General features: G+C 37.4%; 4 protein-coding genes across 11 annotated transcripts; 1 reads left to right on the top strand and 3 right to left on the bottom strand.

The window, feature by feature from the left end:
* Positions 1-362: 362 nt before the first annotated feature.
* On the bottom strand, positions 363-3576 carry LOC18609702 (Remorin family protein). The gene is made up of 4 exons (XM_018114750.2): positions 3482-3576; positions 1741-2604; positions 1503-1584; positions 363-778 (listed from the first exon to the last, which is right to left on the bottom strand). Exons 2-4 carry the CDS (start codon positions 2541-2543, stop codon positions 569-571), a joined length of 1095 nt encoding a protein of 364 aa, XP_017970239.1. The 5' UTR covers positions 2544-2604; positions 3482-3576; the 3' UTR covers positions 363-568.
* A 756-nt stretch (positions 3577-4332) lies between these two features.
* EMB2421 (FAD/NAD(P)-binding oxidoreductase family protein) lies at positions 4333-9182 on the top strand. The gene is made up of 11 exons (XM_007044945.3): positions 4333-4578; positions 4839-4921; positions 5009-5144; positions 5365-5858; positions 5962-6009; positions 6381-6555; positions 7059-7171; positions 7261-7357; positions 7492-7711; positions 7863-8016; positions 8444-9182. The coding sequence occupies exons 1-11, from the start codon at positions 4377-4379 to the stop codon at positions 8879-8881; spliced, it is 2160 nt and encodes a 719-aa protein (XP_007045007.2). The 5' UTR covers positions 4333-4376; the 3' UTR covers positions 8882-9182.
* A 161-nt stretch (positions 9183-9343) lies between these two features.
* Positions 9344-12181, bottom strand: LOC108660979 (uncharacterized). The gene is made up of 5 exons (XM_018116334.2): positions 11656-12181; positions 10679-10835; positions 10489-10539; positions 10167-10259; positions 9344-9743 (listed from the first exon to the last, which is right to left on the bottom strand). Exons 1-5 carry the CDS (start codon positions 11811-11813, stop codon positions 9672-9674), a joined length of 531 nt encoding a protein of 176 aa, XP_017971823.1. The 5' UTR covers positions 11814-12181; the 3' UTR covers positions 9344-9671.
* Positions 12182-13492: 1311 nt separating this feature from the next.
* On the bottom strand, positions 13493-21831 carry LOC18609700 (DEAD/DEAH box RNA helicase family protein). 8 transcript variants are annotated; one of them, XR_001926306.2, is made up of 21 exons: positions 20694-21831; positions 20559-20612; positions 20329-20441; positions 19995-20207; positions 19819-19897; positions 19451-19504; positions 19269-19343; positions 19089-19142; positions 18476-18520; positions 18292-18386; positions 18076-18205; positions 17745-17843; positions 17507-17562; positions 17311-17413; positions 16397-16525; positions 15773-15942; positions 15512-15536; positions 15320-15435; positions 14480-14627; positions 14268-14336; positions 13493-13558 (listed from the first exon to the last, which is right to left on the bottom strand). XR_001926306.2 is itself a non-coding variant. In XM_018114519.2 (20 exons), exons 1-19 carry the CDS (start codon positions 21756-21758, stop codon positions 14531-14533), a joined length of 2772 nt encoding a protein of 923 aa, XP_017970008.1. In that variant the 5' UTR covers positions 21759-21831; the 3' UTR covers positions 13974-14336; positions 14486-14530. The 8 variants fall into 8 exon arrangements, 3 of the variants coding, with proteins under 3 accessions (XP_017970008.1, XP_007045005.2, XP_017970009.1); XR_016024609.1 differs by having other exon boundaries at positions 13495-13558; positions 14268-14333; XR_016024608.1 differs by having other exon boundaries at positions 13495-13558; positions 14268-14333; positions 14486-14627.
* Between the last annotated feature and the right edge of the window lie 133 nt (positions 21832-21964).

Here is a 21964-nt window from a genome sequence, read left to right as displayed (position 1 = left end):
CCGCAGGAGGAATGAGTTTTTTTCCTCCACAAATTAGCAAGTTAGGAAGGCCTGTTTGCCCTTTTTGTTTGAGAATTTGTCCACACCATGTGATCAAAAAGAAAGATGAAGGAATATAAGCACAATTCTGATCGCTAAACTTCCAAATGATTTCATTTTGATATGTAATAATGGCAACTTAATAAATCCTAGCTGACATTTAATGCCATGACCTGCAGTTTTTGTCTCAGTCTTTTTCCAGTGAAATTGCTTCATTGAGCAACCAGAACAACAGCATGCTCATTAGTGTATCATCAGTACTTTTGAAGTAGTAATAACAGAAAAGATGTGACAGTCTTATGCTCTTCCAGTTGCATCATATATGATTATTAACAGGACTAAGAATCTTGATCAACTGTTGCTAAAAAATTGGTTGGGGATCGTTTATTGAAGGAACTAACCACATTACTGCAATTTTTCAGCATCAATCACATCCCAGGAATAAAATAGTACATTATATATGTATTTAAAAAAGTGGCAGAATAGGAATTGAAGCTGGATCTGGCATTTAACATTTGCAGCAGAGTTACTACCAACAAAGGGAAGGCAACTTGAAAGAGAATGAAGAAGGAAGGTGACCAGTCCTCCTTATGTAATCTGCCCTTTCGGAAGTCCTCATAGCTTTCTCATTTAGTTCTGCTTCTGCATTTGCACGCTTCTCTTCAGCTATTCTCCTTGTAGCAGCAAGTTTGTTTGAGCACCTTTCTTGTGCCCGAGCTTTCAATCTCTCAGCCTTCACCTAAAAACATAAGGACTGTTGGTAAGATAGGATGGACATCAAATCACCAATGTAAGGCTTTCACTGTGGAATGGTTTTAGTTTCAAATTCCTAAAGGCTTTAAGTCAACAAAACCGTGGCAGAAAAACAGCAAGGCCTTTTGGGATTTGGAGACAGATGCAACAGTCAATATTTTGGTAAACTGAGAAGAAAACGTTTCAAAGGATATGTGCACAGACTGACTCATGGAATTCCTAAGAAAGTCATCCTCACAATTACTCCAGAAGCGCACAAAAGCGTTGTTTGGTACAAGCTTAATCACTTGAGTATAAACTTTTATCTGGAAACATAGAACATTAAAGCATCAATATTTTTTTTTCTCTGGCCAATGAAAACAGTTGGTGTTGTTCATTCTGGCTCTGCATCATTACATTTTACAAGCTTGTTTAAAAAAGTTAAGAGTTCTATGACTCATTCAATGTTAATGGAAATGCCACAATAAGAGAACTTAAAAAGAAGCACCCACAAACAATATTAAAAAACGGATCATCTTCTGGCATTTTGGGAAGTTTAATTGCTGCTAACAATGCTTCTGCAGCAAGCATAACGGTGAAGTGTGTAACAAATATGTCTAAGTTCCTTTCGGTCAGCGCAAACAAGGTAGGTATAATGGTTTTGGGATGAATTTCCATGTCTTTAACGTAATTAGTCTATGCCATTCATATAGATCTAGCTGATTAGTTACCTCCATTTTCTTCATTTCCATTTCTGCTTTCCTCTTCTCATGATTTTCCCAGGCTTGAATCTTCACTTCTTCGCGCTTGTACCTAGAATGCAAGAAATACGCTTATCACATCAGCTTGAGTAGAAAATGATCCACATTACATCATAATTAATTTCATCTAGTCCTTCAGAAAGCTCTGCACCCATGTTAATTAGTTACAGCTAGTTATTAGCCAGAGAAAGGAGAAAAAGTGTATCACCTTGCCATATATTTGGCACGTTCGGCCTCATCCCAAGCCGTAGCTCGAGTTTCTAGAGTATTCTGCTTTCTGGCCTGATCTGAATTACTGTTCTCATGTATCATGGATTCTTGCCCATACGGTCCATTTGGAGCATTTCCCCTGGCAGCCGCATTAGTCTCGCCTCTGCCCTCAGTTGATGTTAGACCTGCTTGATAGCCCTCAGCACCCGGTACTCCATGTTGGCACCTTACTGGGGTGGAAGATCCTGAAGAAATAGGACTCCTTGCAGCAGGAGTCGTGGCTCTGATAGGTGTTGCTGTTCTTGATGGCTCTTGGCTTGCAATAGGGGTCATCTCGGTCCCCATATCTCTCACACATATTGATCTAACAGCTGATGTCGAGTTCTCTGCAAGCTTGTTAATTCGCCAAATTGCCTCATCACAATCCACCTTCTTTGTTTCCCCTTCGAAATTAGATAACATTGCAGCAGCAAATCCATTTGCTTGTGCTGCTTCTTCATCCTCACTGCTAGAATAATCTTGTTCCTTCTGTGGAACTGGTGCTATTAGTCTTCTGTCATCAGCATTGGAGTTCCGAGGTGTGGTTTTGGATTGGCTCTTGTCTCTACCTCTTGACAATCCGACAAGCCATTTCTGCGCATCGTCCCATTTTGAAGGTGTTGGTTTGCCTAAGGCAGTTCGATGATGAGAAGCACGGTTAGTCCCATTCCCTTTATGAAACTCAAAACTAATGGCACTGCTGCTTGATATTTCCTGAGCAGGTCCAAGGTTATAGCATCCTTTATCTTCTATAGATCTCATTTTCTAAAGCTTCTCTCCTTGTGTTCCACTTGGGCTAACAAGTAGTACAAATGACACTAGCCTGCAGATAGATCCTTAGCAGAGCAGTAATGTTCAGATCCTATCTTGAAATTTAAGTTGTTAGCCAACATAGAATTACTCTCTCATTAGAAAACAGATCCAGGATTTGAGATATTAGCCCCAGATTCATACTTCACAAGCACTTACTTCAATATCAAACTTTTGAGAATTTTGAGCCCACTAAACACTAACTACTAAAAATTTTTAGCTTGCTAACCTTAGCAAAGAAGTCTGCCAAAATTTTTTCTAGCCACTCCACTTCCCACTTCTACTCTACATAGAGAAAACTTGTAGCTCATTTTTACAAGCAATTACAACGCAAATTAGCAGAGTAGTTATAACAAACAAGAATCAATAATGTTCAACAGGAACCACTGAAATATCTGAAACTTCCTTCACTGGAATCTATGCAGGAAAGGGTCCCATCACCCATGTGGGATTTATCCACGAAGGTAACTAATCACCATATTTAAACACTAAACACCCATTAATCAAACGCAACTAGCAAAATCTATCTGTTAAGCAGTGCTGCTGCCAATGAAAGCTTAATAGTTTCCCAGACTCACTAAACAGATTGGACAAGACTTTGATGTTACAAAAGTATAAAAAGAAGAGAAAAGGCAGATGGTTTTGCAGAGGAAAAATAATGTAACAGAGAATAATGTCTTAAAATCATAGATTTTCGAAACACATTGTCAGAGCTAAAGATAAAAATTTCAAACTTCAGATCCATTGAACATTAAAATATTGAAAAAAAAAAGTTTACATCGCTGAAAACTTGAATAACCAAAAACCAAACATAAGGTATTTTGGCACAGTAAATAATATCTAATGGCAAAAAAAATAATAGTAAAAAACGGGAATTCACACTTCTTTACCTTACGCTTCGCAATGAAAATCTCGAGAACTGTTCTGCCAGTGGACAAAAAACTTTGTTTTCCATAGAATATCACTTACTTCCTAGAGAGAAAGTTGTTTTTCGAAATACGGTTACCCTGTTAACGGCTACTAAGCTAGTAGGAGCTTGGTGTTAGATGGGTGACAAGTGGGCGGTGAAGATTGAAGAGGGATTGTCAGATGAATATCAGAGGCTGGTGTCGGTCCAGGATCGATAACGAGAGAGAGAGATTTTAATAATGTGGGAGCTCTGAAGTCATTCACGTGGCTGTGATGGGCCGCATCTGTGAGTGTATTAAAGTATGAAATTGACTGTTGGCGTAGTTGTCAGTAAAGTTTTGACTTGTCTTTTGGTACTCAAGTCGTCCTGGACAGTGAGAGCACATTGCTGGTAGCTAGCTACACTATTTTTCTTTCAGAAATGTTGCATGTGCTTTTCAGCTAGGGATGAGAATGAGGTTGCTTTTGCCCAAACCACACCCATCAAAATATTTACTATGACAGCCCAATCTTGACTGCACTCAATGTTGGGTAATTTTCTTTAATACTCCCAACCCGAAGCATGATGAAAATTTCCATTTTTCTACTTTGAAGAAGATTTGGTTGAATTGATGAGTTTGTTAGCTTTGATAAGAAGTGATCTTGAATTCATGTGTCATTGATATGGCTTATTGACGCTGATCTCAACTGCGCCATTGCCTAAGGTATGTCATGTCTATCTGGTTTCGGGGCAATGGGCTCGTAGTCTAAAACCTGGAACAGACAATGGGCTTGGGCTACCCAAACCCAACTTGCTCAAAACCACCAACCGAACTGCCTGTGGCTTTTCAAAGAATCCTACTCTATTCCCCACTTTGCTTCAGCTTCTTCTTGATCATGGGGCTTTCAGGGTTTATCAGGGGTCTTAACTTCCTTCATGGAGCCAAACCCAGAATCAGAGTGCACCCCTCTGGCTACATTCAAAGGGGAGTCTCCTCACACTCCCAAATTCTCAACAGCAATGACTCTGTTCTTCCTGTTTTGGTCGTTGGTGCAGGACCTGTTGGCCTCGTTCTCTCTATTCTTCTCACCAAATTTGGTATGTTCTGTGACCCAAAGTTTCTTTTTTTCCATTTTTCACTATGAAAGAGAGAAAATTTTGAACTTTTACATGGAAAGTGTCTAATTAGTTATTGTATTTTTATACGTCATTTCAATTTTTTCATCTTTGTTTAAGCTTTTTTTGTTTGTTGGTTTGGAGTGAGCGGATCAATATAAAATTATGAGTTCATTTTTCTTTTTAAATATTTTTTTAAAAAATGTTCAAATATATGGTGAGTTAATAATGATATCCTATAGGGGTAAAATGCACGGTTTTGGAGAAAAACAAGGGGTTTTCCAAGCACCCGCAAGCTCATTTTATCAATAACCGAACTATGGAGGTTGGTTTTCTTTCTTTATGGAAGATTGAGCGTAACTTGGTTACTGTAGAAGAAGTATTGAGCTTTATTCTAACTGTTGGTTGTTAGGTGTTTCGGAAATTGGATGGATTAGCAGAGGAGATTCAAAGGTCACAACCACCTGTAGATTTTTGGAGAAAATTTATATACTGTACTTCACTCACTGGTCCGATGCTAGGTTCAGTGGACCATATGCATCCTCAAGGTTGGACTGATTCTGTAGTTTTTATTTGTTGCTGGCTTGCTAGTTACTGTTTTCAATTCAGCTTCTTTAGTTTAACACTCTATCTTAGATTGCAGGGACATCTTTATTGTTATTTAGTTAAAATTTTATTTCAATTTTTGCAAATGATTCAGCAAAGTTAATGTTATATACTTGACTAAAGATTATTCCATCAATCCATTCTTTTGTTATCTATTGCAAGATTTCGAGAAAATTGTTAGTCCAATATCTGTTGCGCACTTCTCACAGTACAAGTTAACTAGGTTACTTGTTAAGCTGTTGGAGAACCTTGGTTTCCAAATTTGCACATCAGAAGGTCCAGAAGGCCTTGATCATGAGCCACTCAGGGGAAGGGAAATTTTGATGGGGCATGAGTGTGTCTCCGTAGAAATGACTGGTCAATGTGTTACTGCAACTGTTTCTTTTTCCAAGGAAGGCAAGTTGATGACGAAAAAAATTCAGTCTAAAATTCTTGTTGGTGCTGATGGCGCTGGAAGTACTGTGAGAAAGCTCGTTGGAATAGATTTAAAAGGTGAAAAAGACTTGCAAAAACTTGTTAGTGTTCATTTTTTGAGCAATGACCTTGGGCGATACCTGCTTAATGAGAGACCCGGTATGCTATTTTTCATTTTCAACACTGAAGCTATTGGGGTTCTTGTTGCTCATGATCTTAAGCAAGGGGAATTTGTATTACAGGTATTGAAGGATTTAGGAAATATTTGGCATTGCCGTTGACTTAGAACTGCTACTTTAACATGCACCATATATTGAAGATGATTTATTGCTCATCATCTTTCAGGTCCCATTCTATCCTCCTCAACAAAACCTGGAAGATTTCAACCCTGAGGTATTTCTTTTCATTATAGATTTGGATGGTTAGGATGATCACCCCCCCCCCCCCCCCCCCCCACCCCTCTCCCTCCGACCACCCCCATCAAAAAAAAAAAAAATCAGCTGGATGAAGGTGCACCCATTTTCATCATTGATATTCTAGATGTAACAAGCTACAAAACTCAAATAACATACGTTATCTTTCCATAATATGATATTTCAGTAGTTATCAGTTAATTTAGGGGATCCTTTTACCTGAGCATCTTGATTAACAATTCAATTAAGTACATGATATGACTTTACTTTTAATTATAAGACGTAATATGTAAATAAGGATGCCTTCTCAATTTTTGGTAACAGTTCGTTGAAGGATGCAACTTTTTGTAGATATGCAAGAAGTTAATATTCAAATTGGTTGGTCGAGAGCTTTCAGATATAGCCGTGATTGATATTAAGCCATGGATCATGCATGCTGAAGTTGCTGAGAAGTTTGTATGTGGCAACAATCAAGTAATACTTGCTGGAGATGCTGCTCACCGTTTCCCTCCTGCCGGTGGTTTTGGTTAGTAGCACTCTTGTTTTGCTGACAGTAAAAACATGCTTATCAATCATTCAGAATTAACTATTTTTCCCTCTGCTGCTGCTGGCAACTCTATAAAATTGATTATGCAATATTTTGCCCATTTCTTTTTCTTGGTTGAGTGGAGGGAGTAAAAGGAAAGAACATGTTAAAAGGAGCATATAGGTCTAACATGGTCCAAAATGGGGTTCATGATGACAAGTTTAATTGCATGAAGACGTACTAGTGTGACTTTTGTATATGCAACTCCCGATGAACTAATTTTTAAATTAAGTGAAGAAAGAGCTACTGAGTATTGAAGTGCAGCATAGTGGACTGTAATTGGTTGGATTCTAAAATCCTTTATTGTACAGCTTGTTATAATATAAAAATTACTACATGTTGCATCATGAATAATGCTTATGAGGATTGTTAACTGATGTCCTTTGTGAGCTAGTTATGATATGGAAAAAACCATTTATAGGATTTTAACATGGTTTATGCAGGGATGAATACTGGAATCCAGGATGCCCATAATCTGGCCTGGAAAATTGCTTCTCTACTAAATTGTGTCACACCATCTTCTTTACTTGCCACATATGAAACAGAACGTAAGCCGGTATTGCTTCAGCCTTCTCAGCTTTTGTTCTCATTCTATATTGTTCGTAAGTTATTGATTCTTGATCTCCATGTTTATTTTTTTGTCAGATTGCCATTTTCAATACAGCTCTTAGCGTTCAGAACTTCAGAGCAGCGATGGCAGTTCCTGCAACTCTTGGTCTCGACCCAGCTGTTGCAAATTCAGGTTAATTAATGTAGCCATTGATCTGAAAATCCTACTGTTTCCCTTGCACCATTAATTCCAAACCCTGTGAAGGTAGAAATTTTGGTCTCAGCTCATCAGTGACATTTTTATTCTTCCATTTGCTTATTGTGCAGTGCACCAAGTTATTACTAAGGGGGTTGGTTCCATTTTACCATCTGGCTTGCAGAAGGCTATTTTGGATGGAATTTTTTCTATAGGTCGTTCACAGCTTTCAGAATTCATTTTAAATGAAAATAACCCACTTGGATCGTCAAGGCTTGCAAAACTAAGGCATATATTTGAAGAAGGAAAGAGCCTTCAACTCCAGTTTCCTGCTGAGGATCTTGGCTTTAGGTATCAATATCATGTTGTAGAATTACTTTAAAACTTGCAACTATCATAGCTGAAGGAATTAAACAATTTAAGAGCTTTGTGTTCTTGTACTAACCATTTAAAGAAATACTAGAATATATGATTTCTATCTTAATCTCTGCATGGGCTCAAGGTACCTTGAAGGAGCACTTGTTCCTGACAGCACGGATCCTGTGCCTGCTCCTGAAGTGCCTACTGGTCGTCGAAGGGATTTTGTTCCCTGTGCAGATCCAGGGTCAAGGCTGCCTCATATGACTGTCAGGGTTTTGTCAAATCTTCCAAGTGAGGTATATAATTCTGTTATGCACCTTTCTTTTGGTTTTTACGTATTTATGGTTTCTCTTGTAAAGCTTGTGAAGTTGTTGCCCATTCTTGTCTTATCTCTGTGGCATACTGGTCTTGTGCATATTATGATCTAGGATTTCTCTCCAGAAATGAGGAGCCTTATTTCAATTGCTTACTTCATTAGTGACATCAGATTTCTGGTTCTGATGTCATCTTATCTCTAAGCATGCTGGTCCTGTGCATGTTATGATCTATGATTTCTCTCCGGGAATGAGGAGCTTTATTTCAATTTGCTTACTTCACTAGTGACATCAGATTTCTGTTTCTGATTCCAAGTTCAGCTAGCATAACTGCCAGAGGACTTGGAAGTGTTTTGAACAGAAGCATCTTGCATTTTTGTTTTATCTAATTGTGTTAAAATTATTGCAGGAAACCATTTCTACACTTGATCTTGTGTCTGCAGACAAAGTTGAGTTCCTTCTCATTATAGCACCAGTGGACGAGTCTTATAATCTTGCTCAAGCTGCATTCAAGGTTGCCAAGGAATGTAAAATCTCTACCAAGGTGTGTGTAATATGGCCAGCTGGTACTGTTACTGGAGTTCAACCGGGGAGCAAATTAACATTAGCACCTTGGAAGAACTACATAGACGTTATTGAGGTTCAGAGGCCATCAGATTCATTGTCATGGTGGAGAACTTGTCAGATGACGGATAAAGGATCTCTTTTAGTCAGGCCAGATGAGCATATTGCTTGGCGTTCAAAGTCAAGTGTTGTAGGGGATCCTTATTCAGAGATGAAAATGGTTTTTTCTACCATTTTAGGAATTGAGTCAACCAATATAAGAAACAATGCCTTGAATATTTGAAGACTTCTATCATAATTGACTGGAAAGCTGTTCAGTATTGATTCATATAAAATAAAATACCTCAGCAAGAAAATTCTTTATTGTTTGCAGAGTCTTTGGGATGGCGCAAACGGAGAGGGCCGAAGATGGCTGCAGTGCACGAGTTATATTTTTTTTTAATTTTTTTGCTTCATAATAACTTCTGGCAACTCAAATGTAGTAGCTGCAGTGGGATGGCTTTTGTGATTAATGTATTTCAAATTTAGGAGTGTACAATTTTCACCAATTTCAATAGAGTGGAAACAATGTATCCTCGTTAGAATTATTGCATGTTTGACAAATGCAACATATTGTAGAACTATGAAGCTGGTTATCTTGTCTGCTCTGTTTTGATCCACTTGTTGGACAAAATCACTATCCATCAGATGTGATGTTGTATAATTCAACAAATAAATTGATCCGAGAAAGGAATGCAAAAGCCAGTAGTAGAAGCCCATAACTGATGTAAGTATCATGGAAGCTATTTTACATTTGATCAGACTGAGCATGTGTCCCAGGTTCCATTTACACGAATCGTACTATCACACCAGACATACAGGCAACTAAAGATTGAGATGCTACTGGTTAAAATGAATGGAAGGTAGTCCAATGAAACATGATATTATAGACATCGGAAACTTAGCATTCAAATCTGAGAAATCTCCCTTGACAAGCAAAGATCTGCGAGTTTCAATTCTTTTGCGAGGCAGTAGGAAGTTCAACAATCAATGCTATTGTCAAATGATATCTATGATCTACATGTGCATCAACTTTAACTAGTAGCCAGGACAATCAGTTTTCCGGAAACTGCTGTAACAATGCCAAGAAAACCGCCAGCAATAACCTGTAATTGAAATGGAATGTTTACATTATAAATAATTATTCTTGTACTTAACTCTTCTATATAAGCAACTATGTCTGATGACCTTGCAGTGCCTGATGTTGTCGGAAACCAGACCAAAGATTATTGCTCTTTACAATCTCGGCTTTTAACCGGACCAGAGATTATGTTAAAATATAACTCAGATTGCTATAGCCATTAGTTGCAATATATGTAGCATTTAACTTAACAATGGTTTTCACTTTTCATTCAAATATATGGATATTAGCTATAGTATTGTTCTGAAGAAGACATCAGAGATTACAACATCATCTCAATTGATTGTTATTTAAAAGAAAAAGCAGCTTAACTAAAGGATGTTTCAAGAACAACAAATTATAATGTTGGATCAAGTAATTATTGCCAATAATCTGCTAAAAAAAATACCTGTGGAGGGGTGTGACCAAGAACTTCACGTAATGGTCTGCTCTCAGCCAGAGGATGTTCAGCAGGCAATTCATAAACAATTTGATTCAGGACCTGAACAACATAGGGTTTGCAAATGAATACATGAAAGAATCCAGTTTAAACCGAGTAAATTATGCATCTCATTTCATAAAGAAAGCATGCAGTCATATAACTAAAGCTTCTGTAACATCCCAATTAATAAGAAAGGCTGGCCAGAGGCATGGGTGGGGGGGGGGGGAATGCATTTAGGGGAAGATGGGGGATGAGAATAAATCAGAAAACACCAGCAAAAGAATCAAACCTCTGCCTGCCGTCCAGCCTGTAATCTCACACCAGTTGCATCATACATTACCTGCAAATCAAAGAAAACCCGGATTAGCACTAGCAGAGACAAAGAAAGCGATATCCAAAATCATGTCCTCAGAGTCTAGTGCAACGTTTTCTACATAGTTTATATGCCAACCATAAAATGAAGAAACAAGGGATCATACAACGCATGCTAAGGTCAATGCAATTGCAAATAGTGCTCCTCCAAAGCCTTCTTGGAATCCAATAGCTGTAGCAAGAGCAGCGACCGTAGCAGAATGGGATGAAGGCATCCCACCAGATCCCACAAGTTGCTTGAGATCCCATCTTCTTTCCTTATACCTGCAAGTCTAAGAAACCTTAAGACTCTTAGGAGAAAACTAAACTAAAAAGTTTAGTGGAACGACTTGTGCAAATAGCAGAACAGACACTACTATATCATAAATAAAGATGTACAAGCTTGCCACACAAATTCTACATTCTATCAATTATCTGCATAAGTACCCAATATGTTTCCTTGCACTAAGATTTTGTTCCCCGTACCACAAACAAACAGCCAGCAATTGGGTTTTGAAAATAATAAAAGAAAAGGCCATCATACTCCGAATGCTATCTTACAAACTAGAAATTGCAGTTTCAATTATCAAGAAGCAGGTCAAAAGGATATGAAGATGCACAAAGTAACCCCAGGATTCAAGAAAACATATATATCTAGACTCTAAAATTATAGGTGAAGATTGTATAGTTATGAACTTGGATATAATTAAACTCAAGTTAATTTAAAATCGATTCTTAAACCAGGTCTCGTGAACTAATCATTCCAAGATCTGTAAAAAGAATGTCGACATATTTGGCAGTTGTCATTAATCACTTGTTATATATCTTTATTATAAACCTGCAGCTCTGGAGTCAGATCAAATTAAGACCTAAACAAATATGAAAGGCCACTGTATTCCTCCATTAATGACCACAACAATGATTACCCAGTTTAAAACTCTTGGCAGCAAGTCCATTGAAAGACAATCAACAAGAACATTCTCGAGACTAGATACGAAGTCAACAATTCTATAATCTTGCAACAGAAAATAAAAAGAAGTATAGCTAGAACAAACAAAAGGTTTAAGATTCATTGCAGCCAAAACAATTGACGAGAGAGAGATACCAGGAGGTGAAGAACTTGATAGATTGGGCAATAGCGAAGGCAATAACAGCACAAATGAGAGGGTAGTTAGTAAAAATGGAGGAAGAAGACATTGATGAAGATAATGATGCTGAACTATTCTGAATCAAAGTCCCTGATGTAGCTGTCATTTCATCCATCTTTAATCTCTTTTTTGAATATTCTTTCCTTCTTTTGAACGTGTAATATAAAGTCTTCTTGACCCAAAAAAAGAGAAAAGAGATAAATGAAGAAAGATTGATGTATTGAGAGCAAGAACAAGTAAACAAAGACTGGTTCTTGGAAGGGTATATTAATGAAGAAGAGCGGATTAGGTGGCGAGTTTAACGAATCCTTCAGAAGCAGAGAGAGAAGGGCTTGCTTGATTGTAACTACTGTTTTCAAGTTTCAAGGGTAGGGTGGCAATGGCATGTTTGCCTGTTCGGTATTTGGGTTTTTCTTCTCGCTTGTTTTCCCATGTTAACAACAAACGGTCTTCGCCTTCTCTTTAACGCTCCAAAACGTCCAACTGAATATGCCACTCTTTGCTCCAATTCTTGTCTCGAATATACTCTCCCTCTGCCACTTGCCCTCTCTTTTCTTTTCTTTTTTTTTTTTTTAATTATTTTTCCTTTTTTTTTCTAGTTGCTAATTTGCTATGTAAGCTATTCTCACATCATCCTTCTCACTTTTCTTCTCCCATGTATCTGATGTCATATGGTTTATAGAGTAATTACACTTATAATTATGGTAAACCTTCAATTGAACTTTTTTAGACTTTAGATAGGTAACGTGAAAAGCTTGTAATTAAAAATGATTAACTAATTCAAAATGAATAATGGGTGTATTTAAATTAATTTAACTATTAAAATTATGGGGTTTTTTTCTTAAAAATGTTATATGTACAAGTAAAAATTATAACTTCAATATACATTTAAAATTCTGATATAAGACCTCAAAAATACTTTGATTTTAATTGAGATTTGATGATGATTTCATTGAAGTTTCTTTAATTAAGTAGTAATAATATCTTGACATTAACTTAAATCAAACTTGATGTCTTCTGCAAGATTAGTCTCTTTTTAAGTGGAAAAACTGATCGTTTTCACTTCCCTTTTAAAGTAATATAAACAGTATCATCAACAACAGAAAGTGGCAGCAATTAGTGAAGAATGTGGTCGAAGTTCACATCTCACCAAGTAGAAAGTGCATTTCCCTAAATCAAATAATAGAGTGAGCCAACAGATATTCTTGGTTGGAGAAACCTGATTGGAATTTTTGCAAATCCTTTGAACTCAAATTCAATTGCAAGAAAATAAAAATTGATTGAATAAAGGACACCAAAGGCCCAAACAAGAGGGGACAAGTCATTTCAACGAAACCAAAGATTTCACTTCAGGCTTTTCAGCTGCCTCGAACAAAGTGTCGGCCGGATGGCAATTTTATTATTATTATTATTTATTTTGCCTTTTAATGTACTTGTTAGTTTGATTCAAGACACAAACGCTTGCGTGCACAACACTGCAGGTTATGGGTCTTGACTGTTAAAATGGTATTAACTTGATTTGACACCCTAAACGGGCTTTTATTTAGGAATAACTCCCACATATTCTGGTATAATCCAGATTCCTTTCTTTGTTCCTTGATAAATCACTATCCATACATTCAATGCCAGGTAAGGGATTTTTAATCATCTCATTCCCATATGTGCAATATAAATAATAAATAAAGAATTTAAACTAATATGATAATAGCCTCATTCACTCTCAACCCCCAGCTGCCGTTCAATTCCCCACCCAGCTCTCTCATGGTGGGGGAGGAGAGCCAGGAAAAATAAGTGAACCCCCCCCTCCCCCCCCCCCCCCAAACTTCAAATTTTTTGTACCATATATATCATTTATGCAGTCTGCAAGAAAAAAAAAAAAGGGAAGGAAAATTCAAATGTCAAATTCATATCCTTTCTACAAATAATGGATATTCTGGCTTGCAGTTGTTTAAGTAAGGATAGCTGAAGCAGAATGCTAGATGCCTAAATGCTAATGCAAGATACTGCCAGCGGTAAACAAAATGCACAATCACTGTCAGTTTTAAGTTCCAATATTCCATCTGATAATTGCATGATCATGTAGCTCATATTAGATCAATTATTTAAAGAAAAAATCCAAGCCAAGTAGATTCTCTAATTTCCTTTCAGCTCATGCTTTTTGTAAGATGTGATGGTCACCTTCATGAATATCATGACACGATATCATCAGGTCTTTTGGTTGTTATGCTGCTCCAAGATTTTTAATCTTTGACGCCAAACAAAATGCAAGATGATAATATTAAATGTGCTTAATATCATACATGAATCAAAATGGCATTGTCTTGCATCAATGTTGGGCAGAAATGGTAGGAGCAACCAGACTAGTTCATCATGTTATACATTCTTGTTCGCAATCTTGTTTAACTATTTGCATTCATAATACCCTTAAAGTTCAGAGTCCTAATTTACTCTAGTGATGTACCTGTTACTTTTACTGAATTTGGCTAATTCAGATGTGTAAACATTGAGAAAAGGTCATTAGGCACTAGCTTTAAAGTACCAAAAATGGAAGAAGGGTGAAGCAGCTTACCTGCCATATAAATTACACCTGCATGTCATCGCCTTTTTACCAGGTTTTCTCTATTCTGCACACCCACTTCTAAACCACCAAAGCATTATGGAAAACAAGTATCAGAAACACCTGCTATATGCAAAATTCTTTTGAACTTTCACAAATAGCTGGACAAAGGTAGAGTGTAATGAACTTAAAAAAAATTCAAAGTAAAAAAAAAAAAAAACCACCTGTACCTTGAAATGACTCTCTACTTCAGTTGCTTGCATTTTAACATGACACTAAGCAAACAAAGGTGCATCCTTCCCAACAAAATTCATAAGTTCTGCCTTCGCTGCATTCATAACTGCTTTGAAATCTATCTGTGTATACCTTCCCCTGCAACTCAGAATTAGAATAATCAACTTGGCTCCTACTTTCATGAAAAAGATTATAATACCGCAGCTAGGCACTGGGGAAGCATAATGCCCAAGCAAATGGCTAAAGGGCAGTAAAACAACAATTTATCCTTGGACTTTTTCTCAAATGGAAAGTTTAACAAAGGCCTGAGTTTAGCCCACATCATGCAACATTTGAACAAGCCTAGTTTCTTCTTGTATCACCTGGCTGTTCAAAGACTTCATAGGATTATCATGCAAGATTCCAGGAAATATGTGAAACAAATAGTAATCATTTTCTCCAGTTTCTGTGAAACCCTTAAAAATCTTAAGGCAAAACATCTAGAGAAGGATGAACATTCCTTGCATGGCGACAATGGGTCATGTGGGCTAGTGGGCACCAACTTTGGCCCAAGAGATCTCTCTAGACAACCTATCATATGAGTGGTCCAAACTTACAGTATACTGAAGCAAGAAACTTGCAAATGCTTTCATGTTAATAATTCTTGGATATCAGCATTATAATTTGAACAAAATAATCATAAACATCAGATGTTATGATTTGCCCAAGATGTTCAACTGGATTGCTTCACTGGCTTCTTGACTATCACTGGCGACTAATGGTGTTGGATCCGTCCAAAAATAAAAAGTTAAAAATTAATGCCAAGGATTTCTAAGAAACATATAACATACCAAAAATGAGATTTTGACCAAGTTGAAGAAGGATAGGCTGGGCTCCCAATGCCATGCATTATCCTTGCGACAGCTCTTGGAGTAAACTTAATATGCGAATTGCTCTGCAGAAAGACCTATTTGAAACAAACAGATCAGGTATTGTTATGAGTTCCCTTGAGAACCGAATTACATTGGCTGTGTATCCCTTACCTTTATATCTGCTCGCAAAAAAGGGCTGCAAACATACATGATAGTTCTATCATTATGGTGAAATAAAACTTACAAGAGAGAAAGAAACAAATGACATATTCGGCATGAAAAACTAAAAAAGGAAAAAAAAAAAAAAAAGAGTGTGAACAGGGACATTATTCATATGGATTTAAATTTGAACTCAAGAACCATCTTGTATCCTTGTTAAATGTCATTCAACTTTACTGTCTTAAAGCCAAGGACCAAAGAATTTGTATCTACCTATTGTGAGTCATCTTATCAAGGACATCAGGATTATTGTCTCCCTTAAAATAATCCAAAATCCTCTGTTGCAAGCATGATGTCTGCTGGGAAACATTGCAACCATGTGCCTTCTCACATGCATCCACTGCAAAGACTGCAGCACTGTACACAGTGTCCAATTTCCATACCTAATTCAGAAGTGGAAAAATATTCGGTCCAAGTTAACAAACAAAAGAAGGGGAAAATTTGTTTCTGAGAAGCATTAGAGCCTACAGTATTATAAGTCAACTGGAAATTTGCATTGCTAACAAGTAGATATGTTGGTTGCTATGAAAATAACATCCCACTGTTATACTAAATTTCCTTGACATCAGAGTAGAACAAGAAGAGTACTTCATAACTTAGAGGTGGAGAAAGGCTGCTTTATAACCGCATCATTGTTCTTATTGCCAGTCAAGGAACAGAAATTGCCACATTTACTGTGACATGAATCTTTTCCGGGGCAATAACAGCCACATAAATAAATTACAGCATTAAACACCGTTGCACGATCTTTTCTCTAAATGTCCCCACAGAAAAAATTTAATATCTTATGGCAACAATGCTAACAGCTTCTAAATGATTAAACTAAGACTCAATTACCTTGCAATTTTCAATATCCAGTAACCATCTGGTAAGAAGTGCCGAGAGAGAACAAAAGTCACTAGGAACCTCCACAATCTTATAGCAGTAGGCTGGATCCTTCAGCTCATATGTAATTTCTCCTTTTACCTATAGACAATCCCAAAAACAGGAGCATATCTCCTACAATTACTACACTACAATTAGTCAATCACAATATAAGGTCCACCAAAATATTATGTGGAGCCCACATTTATAAATGTTGAATCCTACATAATTCTTTCTTGTGATTGGATAATTACAAGATCGTAGTAAAAAAGAATTGCAGGTGAAATGCTCCCTCCAAAAACAATAAGATGAAAAATGATACTGCTTCCAAATTAAGCACAAGAAACCAGTAACAAAAGGACGAACAAAGTAATGGTTATGATCAATTCATGAAAAAGCAGTGTAGCAATCAAATATAACTACAGAAAAATAACACTTCGCTTTAAAGAAATATATTGTACTGTGATGTAAATGAGTTTTAAGTTTTCTACAACTGCTGATAGGTTGTAGAAAAGTGGATTGAAGCCATATTATGTTCCAAACATACACATAATGCAAATCAACAGAACTGTTGGTGATTTCATCACCTTCAATGCATAGGCCTTTTTGTCATCTTTTAGAAACCGTGATGCATAAATATATTTCATTACAAATAACTAATAGCTTCGTAAGATAATCTGGGAAGGAAAAACATAACGTAATGGCATAATCTAGGAATATATGGTCTCTCGCGAAGATATCTTTTATTGGCAGATGATGAAAATTTAAGATGACTTTGGTTTGGTATTGAGAAGTCTTCCACTCAAATGAAGTGTTTCTGTCACTCACACATACACATAAACATGTATAAGAATCAACAAGAACTGGTTTCTTTAGATAATTCCAACCTTAAGATTCTGCAAGTGATTCAACAGGTCACTAGGTGCAACCCCAATGCTATTTGCCACAGTGGGTATATCGAGCTCATACTGCCCTTGCTTAATTTCAGACCTGAAAATTTGATAAAGCATAACTAGCTCTGCCAGGACGTATATGCCTGAAAGAAGAATTGCCATCATAATCAAGCGTGAAAAGCATACTCACTTCTTCAGAATGGCTGCTACTGCAGTATCCTTGTCAGCAAGCAAGGTTGGGGAAGTCTGCATGTATGCAAATTATTCCAATCTTTGGTTAATACCTAACTTAATAGTTTCCAAGTTTTATGAAAAAGTCCACTTAGGGCTTAAATAATCTCCAAAACCTAATTGCCTAAAGCCATTAAAACATAAGAGATATCTAACAGAGGTCAGAGACATATGACATAAACTTGAAAATTCATTACCTTATGGAAATTCAGAGTGCAAGTAACATTTAGCTGTGGAAGCAGATGCAAGTATTGTCTTTCACCCAACTCCAGATGGGTTAGGAGTGTGAGCATTACCTGTATTAGAGGAATGATAGCCAATATTTTGCTCATTGTCAGATTACCAACATAGTTTTAAAAAATGAACAGTGAAAGAAGAACCGTCATATAGTAAGACTAGCCTACCCCAAATTTTAGAACAAATGTTTTAAGAGAATTGTATATTTTGATTATGTAGATATCATTTCTTTTATGGCACATATTAGAATGCAAATTCTGAAAGTTCATGCAGCATGGTAGGAGAGAGAACCTCTTCTTTCATATCAAATTTGCGAGATGCAGATTCTTTGATTAGTGAACAAACTTTCCCATGTGAATTTGTGTCATCAGCAAAAACTTGACAAAGGAATTTGTTTACTGCATATTCATCCACTCCATCACTGACAACACGATGTTATATATCAGTTCCAGAATTCTTGAATCCTTTGAATAAATGTTTCAAGAAAGACAAAAATAATGCTAATACCTGTGCATGAGACTACGGAGCTTGTAATATGTTACATCATCTAAAAAGAGATGGCAATAGGACAATCTTCCATCTCGTCCACCACGCCCAATCTCCTACAAGAGGTGATCATTCATTTCATTTAGCAGACACTGAGATATAGAATGCCTTCGTAAAACCTAATAGTTAAGAAGCAAATACCAACCTGGACATACTCTTCCAAGCTTTCTGGCAAGCTATAATGAATTACCTGGAAGAAATCAAGAAGAAACTCTTCTGTTATTATCACATGGTGATAAACCTAGCAAGTGTTTATATACACAAGATGAAGTCCACAAATGAAATTGGCGTTTGCCCAGGCCCACAAGGATAAAAAATCAATTACCGCCCTACATGCTTCCACAGAGGTATCAAAGATTCCCAAAGACCTAAACCAAATTGATTCCGTTATATAATTCCCACTAAAAACAATTTTCCACTGACTAAACCGTCTTTCTGCTTGATGAAGTCAAACCTCAGTGAAGATGACAACCAGGAAAACTGGAGTAGATGACCAGAAGTGGCCTACCCTTTTCACATAAGATCAATTATGACACATAAACAGTACACTATCATTATATTTTAATTCATTAATGCACCAAAAATTGGACCTTTTTTTTTTTTTATACAAGGGCTCCCTATGGCTTGAATCTAAGATCTCTAGCCAAACCCCACCTCACCCTTACCACTTGAACTAAGCCCAAGTGGAAAAAATTAAACTAGAATTTATGTGAATATGATGCAGAGAAACTAGAGAATTCATAAGTCTTTCTTCTTACAGCTCCGACATCCCTCTTGTCAAGCCCCATGCCAAAAGCGACAGTTGCAACAACCTTACAAAAGATACACAGCAATTAAGGTAATGGTTATAACTATTATAAAGCGTTTAAAATGAAAAAGAAACATGTTCAGTGCATAATTCTGATACTGCAGTCAGAGTGGACCAGGGTAATTCTCACCACTCTAATCTTGTTAGCACAAAACAACTCCTGTATGCGGCTGCGATCCCTTGCCATCATACCACTATGGTAACTCTACATGGAAATTAAAAATAAGCTTTCTAGAGTTGCTATGTGCCATTAAACATAAAGTCTGACAGAAAAAGTTACACAACATACAACTGAAAATATGAAATTCTCACCTTTGCAGAAATATTGTTATCACATAAGTGCCTGCTTATCAGATCAGTTTCAGACTGCAAAATCCAGTGCAAGTATATATTACTGATGGCCTGAGAAATATAAATAGATTGCATAAAAGCAGTAGCTAGAGCAATCTGATATCAGATGCATTTCAGAAACATTTTGATTACCTTCCAGATGAATTTAGGTGCAGAACATCCTAAATTGCTAATATAAGCTATTTGAAGAAATAGCACAAATGAGGTTATCCAAAAAATAGAACTGCTCAGAACTTAAGCATAGATAGCAAATTGAATAGAGCTATAGAATCATTCAACACAGGACAAGAACCATAGACGCTAAAACATTCAAAGAAAAGCATCTTTACCTGAAATTTGCAGTAAACAATAATGCTTTGAGCTTCCGAAAAAGGAGAGGACTTCATCAACTTTAGCATATCCTTCATTCTATCATGTTTAAACTATTAGTAAGTATATTCCAAGATTCATAGAACAACCTAAACCATGGGGTAAAAGTAAAATGAAAAAGTAGCACGGGACTTGCCTATTGCCACTCAAAGAAACTGATAACCGTAGGTTATCCCTTAATTGTGCCTTTTGAATGAGATTGGTTGAGGGAATCTCTAGAGCTGACATAACAGAATGCAAAGTCGTGGTTGTGGCAGTAGCAGTCATTGCAAGAATGCATTCAACATTGAGTTCTGCACGAAGTAAAGATGCCCTAAGCCGCATGTATGAGGGCCGGAAATTGTGTGACCTGTTAATTTTAAATTCATTTTAATACATGGGATACTTACAAGTGATGTAAATAAATTTCATTGGGAAGTGAAGGGATATAACCAACACTAATCAAAGAACAAAGTAGTTCAACCACTCACCATTCAGATACACAATGAGCTTCATCTACCACAACAAGTGATACAAAGGTAGTAGCGGAAAATATTGACAAAAAGTCTGCATTCAAAAATCTTTCTGGTGAAACAAAAAGCACCTGAAACACAAGCCACAAAAACATTAGCTTTTGGGCACTATTTCAACTCAAAAGTTTAATTTATGAAAAGCTCATCAAGGAAAATTCTAGAGATTTTGATGTTGTTGATAAACTCACTTTTATGCTCCCTTCTTGAATCAGCCTCTGCGTCTCGGCAGCCTCTTCAGGTCCCTATTTCAATGCAAAAACACTACTTTACACCATTTATCAATTACTAATAAATTCATAAGAGATAGATAACCCGATTCCAACCTGACTGCTAGACAAGAGACCACCTCGAATAACGGGAGGCAACTGTTTTAACTGATCAATCATCAAAGCCACCAACGGACTCACGACCAACGTAATCCCCGGCAAAACTACCGCCGGAATCTGATAACAAAGCGACTTCCCAGCTCCGGTGGGCAAAACCAGAATAGTCGATTTGCCAGCAAGCACCATCTTGATCGCTTCCACCTGTCCATCCCTGAACGAATCATACCCGTACATCGCTTTCAACAACCTCACCAGGTTCTCATCTGACGCCTCCTTTCGAACGGCCGAAATCGCCGCTTCGATAGACTCGAACTTTATATTTTTCTCCGCTTTAGGCTGCTGCTTAATTTCCGCAACTAAACCTTCTTCGTCACAAATGCTCTCCGTATTGACTTCGGATTTGACTCTTCTCTTGCTTCTTTTGAAATACTTCGATTTGGAAGAGTAACTGTTCGTCTTTTTACCTTTGGTGGTGAACTTGCGTTTATAGCCGTTGATATTGAGCTTCACGAAGTTACCTTCGACACTGCGTTTTTGTAAATTAACTGGAGGTAAAGGAGCATCAGCTCTTATCAAATTAGGAAGCTTCTTGTTGGAAGTTTTGGAGGAATCTGAGAAATCAGAGATGTTTATTTTACGTTCGGTGGTTTTTTGTGGTGTGATTTCTGGTTCGAAACTGAGGGAAGGTTTCTGGATTTTGGAGAAGGAGGCGCGGTGTGTAGAGAAGAAACCGGCGGGGAGCGTTTCGAGGGAACGGACTGTGGAGACTGGGTGGGGTTGATTCGGTGGACGGCGTATCTGGAAGGGAAGAGTGCCGATGGGAGAAGGGAGGGGCGGTGGCTCTGTTTGTGGAATGGATTTGGGTGGGGGTTCGGGTTTCGTATGTTTTGGAGATGGTTTTTTGAGTTTAGAAATGGTTTCTGAATGAGAGGACGGCTTGATCTTGGATTTGTAGGAGGAGGTAGGAGGTTTAGGAGGCGGTGGCCGCCGCGGAGGGGGGAACGGGTCTCGTGGAGGAGTGGCGGAGATGTGAGAGCCGTCGGAGTCTGAATCGGAGTCCATGGGTGTAAAATGTAAATCGAGTTACCGAGAGAGAAGAGTAGAGCATCTGCCATCTGCGACTTCACTTTTTGCGCTAAAATTTCCCGCCAAGGGTTTTTCTTTTCTGGAGTATTATTTTAACATCTACGCAAATGTCTAAATTAACCTTGGGCTATTGGTCACTTGTTCTTGATAACATCCAGCCCAAGCCACATCTTTTTTCTCAA

The sequence above is a fragment of the Theobroma cacao genome, chromosome 2, assembly GCF_053813885.1.
Source record: "Theobroma cacao isolate CCN51 chromosome 2, ASM5381388v1, whole genome shotgun sequence".
NCBI classification, from domain to species: domain Eukaryota; kingdom Viridiplantae; phylum Streptophyta; class Magnoliopsida; order Malvales; family Malvaceae; genus Theobroma; species Theobroma cacao.
The sequence above is the reverse complement of the archived record's forward strand: the minus strand, read 5'-3'. Positions and strand labels throughout refer to the sequence as shown.